At 33.4% G+C, this 3,218-nt stretch overlaps 1 protein-coding gene across 1 annotated transcript; it reads right to left on the bottom strand.

Annotated features, from left to right (window-relative positions):
* Positions 1-1,388: 1,388 nt before the first annotated feature.
* On the bottom strand, positions 1,389-2,120 carry LOC149894089 (uncharacterized). Its single transcript, XM_090077055.1, has one exon. It carries the CDS (start codon positions 2,118-2,120, stop codon positions 1,389-1,391), a length of 732 nt encoding a protein of 243 aa, XP_089933181.1.
* Between the last annotated feature and the right edge of the window lie 1,098 nt (positions 2,121-3,218).

The following is a 3,218-nucleotide window of genomic DNA, read 5'->3' on the forward strand; positions in this document are numbered from 1 at the left end:
TACTAATTTGGTTGTTTTCAACCGCAAGCATCATTAACAGAATTAAATTATCCGACGTTTTGGAAACGCCATTTTCTTTTAACAATTTTTATAAATACTTTGCCTTGTATCGCATTTTTTATTTGGCAAGATTTTATTTAATTCAATTCAATTTTTTAAAATTCTCCAGTGAAAAGAATTAAAAAAATCAAAGATTTTTCATGGATACAAAGGATCTAAAAATTCAAAGAATTTCCGGAATCAGACTCATCTTGTGAAAAAACAAGGTAATGTAAAACTCTTCTGGTTTAATAATTTTATTCAGCTCTTTTTCCCTCTTGTTCAACTTTTTCAACTCGTCCTTCTTTTCAATCATCTTGCACTCCTTTTCCAAAACTTCTTTACAATGTTCCAAATCCTCGTTCAAATCCTTAATATTTCTTTCCAACTCTTTTCTCCTCTCTTTCAAATTCTCTTTCAACTTTTCAAACCCCTTGGTCAACTCTTTCCTCTTTTCAATTGCCTCGATAAACCCTTTCGCCTGTTCAAACTCTCTTTTCACCTTTTCCAAATCCCTTTCAATATTCCAGATTTTTACTTCAACCTCTTCATAAATCCTCATGCTCATTTTTATTGCGGAAGAAATTTATTTAACTCAAAATCAATTTTTTAAATTCTGCACTGGATTTTCGAGATTTTCCGCGATTCGAAGAATCTTAAAGTTTTCGTACACAATGTCTTTTGACTCAAGCGATCGAAGCAAAATCGTGATTTTAAGTTTTCCGGAAATCTTATTTTTATCCTCAAAATCGCAATCCAAATGAACCACGTACCTGTCGATCGCTCTCAGCTTTTCCATTTTCTTTAAGTTGTTCCAATCTTTGAAATGCAATTTGATCTTTTTTTCCCTGCGTGAAAATTTAGTCTCGTCGCCCCACACGAGCTTGTAAAGCTTGTCCCTTTCCTCTTCGCTAAACAGACTCAGGATTTGAAAATTTCCGTTTTCAGTGACGTAAACAGAACCATGATTAATAAATCCCCCTTTTCCAAACGCAAGAAGCTCGAGATCTTTTTCTTAACCGGTCTCTCTCATGCTGCACTCCAGAAAAAAAGGATAAAAGTGATTTTTTTCTTCTTGTTGAAAATGCCTTAAATTGGTTTTCTCGGCCTTCCCACAGGTCTCTCTTCCTTCACATCTTCCATCAATTCGCTGTTGTCGATCAGGTTGTTTTCAACCGCAAGCATCATTAACGACATTTTACTTTTCAACGTTTTTGAAATGCCGTTTTCTTTCAGCAATTTTTTCAAATCCTTTTTCGTATATCTCATTTTTTAATAAGCAAAGAATTATTATTTTTGAAAGACCTCATGTGGGTCCTTTGGACTTAACCTGTATGGGTGCCTCGCACCTAATAAACAATATTCATTCTGCTTCCGTCCGATTTAATTCTAAGCAATTTATCAGAAAGGACAACGGCAAAAGCCTGAGTGTCTGCGGAAACGTTTGAATAATATGTGGTTTTTATTTGCACATCCAACACTGAAGATTTTAACCTTTCAGCCTGCTTGCTCACATCAAAAATAAAAAAAGGGGAAATGTACCTGTAATTTAATGCCGACAAGTTTGGTTGAGCGGTGATCTCGCTAATTCCATAAGGCCTATTTTCAAACTTGGCGGCATCTCTGTAAGCCCTTGAGTATTTGTGGTTTTTAAAGTCCAAGTTGTAATCAACAGCAGGATACCTTTCAGTGTTTAAAGTGACGTACATGTTTTTCAAGTTGCAGTGATCAAGTACGGAAGGGTTCAGCTCTTGACTGCCATCTTTATTGGTTTGGAATCCTACAATGACGTACCTCGGTCTTTCACTGGCGGATCTTGTGCTCAACCTCCAACTAAATGTATTCGATACAGGCACAGCGATTGTGTCACACTGTTTAGATCTGAACAAAAATGGCCCATCCACTTTCGATTCAATGACTCTGTAAAGCTTGCTGCTCGTCAAAACAGAGGGTGTGACATGAGGCATAAACAAGGACAGTTTGCTAAGATCCACTTTTCCTGCGGCTGTTGCAGCTGTTCTAAAAATGGCATCACTGTCGCTCTTTCTCACAAGAGTAAGCGTGTGCTTAAATCCGTACATGCATACATGCATACATACATACATACATACATACATACATACATACATACATACATACATACATACATACATACATACATACATACATACATACATACATACATACATACATACATACATACATACATACATACATACATACATACATACATACATACATACATACATACATACATACATACATACATACATACATACATACATACATACATACATACATACATACATACATACATACATACATACATACATACATACATACATACATACATACATACATACATACATACATACATACATACATACATACATACACACATACATACATACATACATACATACATACATACATACATACATACATACATACATACATACATACATACATACATACATACATACATACATACATACATACATACATACATACATACATACATACATACATACATACATACATACATACATACATAATTTTTAGAAAATACTTTGGAAAACTTGATGAAGGTATGGAAAGAATGATATGCAAGGTTATGTAAAGTTTATGGTGGATCAGGCTGATGGCAGGGCCAGTAAACCTAATTTTAATGCAGTTTAAAAGACAATCTTAAACTGTATTTTGTTTTAGAAAGAAAATATTTTACTACCTTATGTTTATCTATAAATTTTCATTTCATAAGCTAAAGTAAGTTATTATCTCCTAATTTGTTAGAGTCAAAGGTTAAAATGTATCTTATGCTTAGGGTAATGAGAAGTGAAAAAATAAAAATATCAGGATAAACATACACCAGGGTTGATCTTCAGCCTTTTTGTATTATAGGAGAGTGACAAATACCTCTTAAAAAGTCAATAGGCTTTAAAGGGGTATTTTACTACGTTTTTCCTATTTTTACCTCGCAAATTTCGAATTTCGCAAAAAAAAAAAAAAAAAGTAAACAAAGTTGAAGAGGTTTCGAACATTTAAATTTGAACCTAAAAACATAGCGAAACTGTTTGAGCGTTTTTACATGAAAACTTAAATTTTAGAAGACCTAAAAGAAATCCATCATTCTCAAAAAATAAAAAAGTATGAAAACTTTTAGTGCCAGTTTTTTCACA

The sequence above is a fragment of the Hydra viridissima genome, unplaced genomic scaffold (assembly GCF_058129835.1).
Source record: "Hydra viridissima isolate aposymbiotic clone 2 unplaced genomic scaffold, HvirCarnegie_v1 scaffold_1, whole genome shotgun sequence".
NCBI classification, from domain to species: Eukaryota; Metazoa; Cnidaria; class Hydrozoa; order Anthoathecata; family Hydridae; genus Hydra; species Hydra viridissima.

What these genes read in the sequence shown, in the direction of transcription:
- LOC149894089 (XM_090077055.1), bottom strand. Translation starts at nt 2,120, where the DNA reads ATGTACGGATTTAAGCACACGCTTACTCTTGTGAGAAAGAGCGACAGT.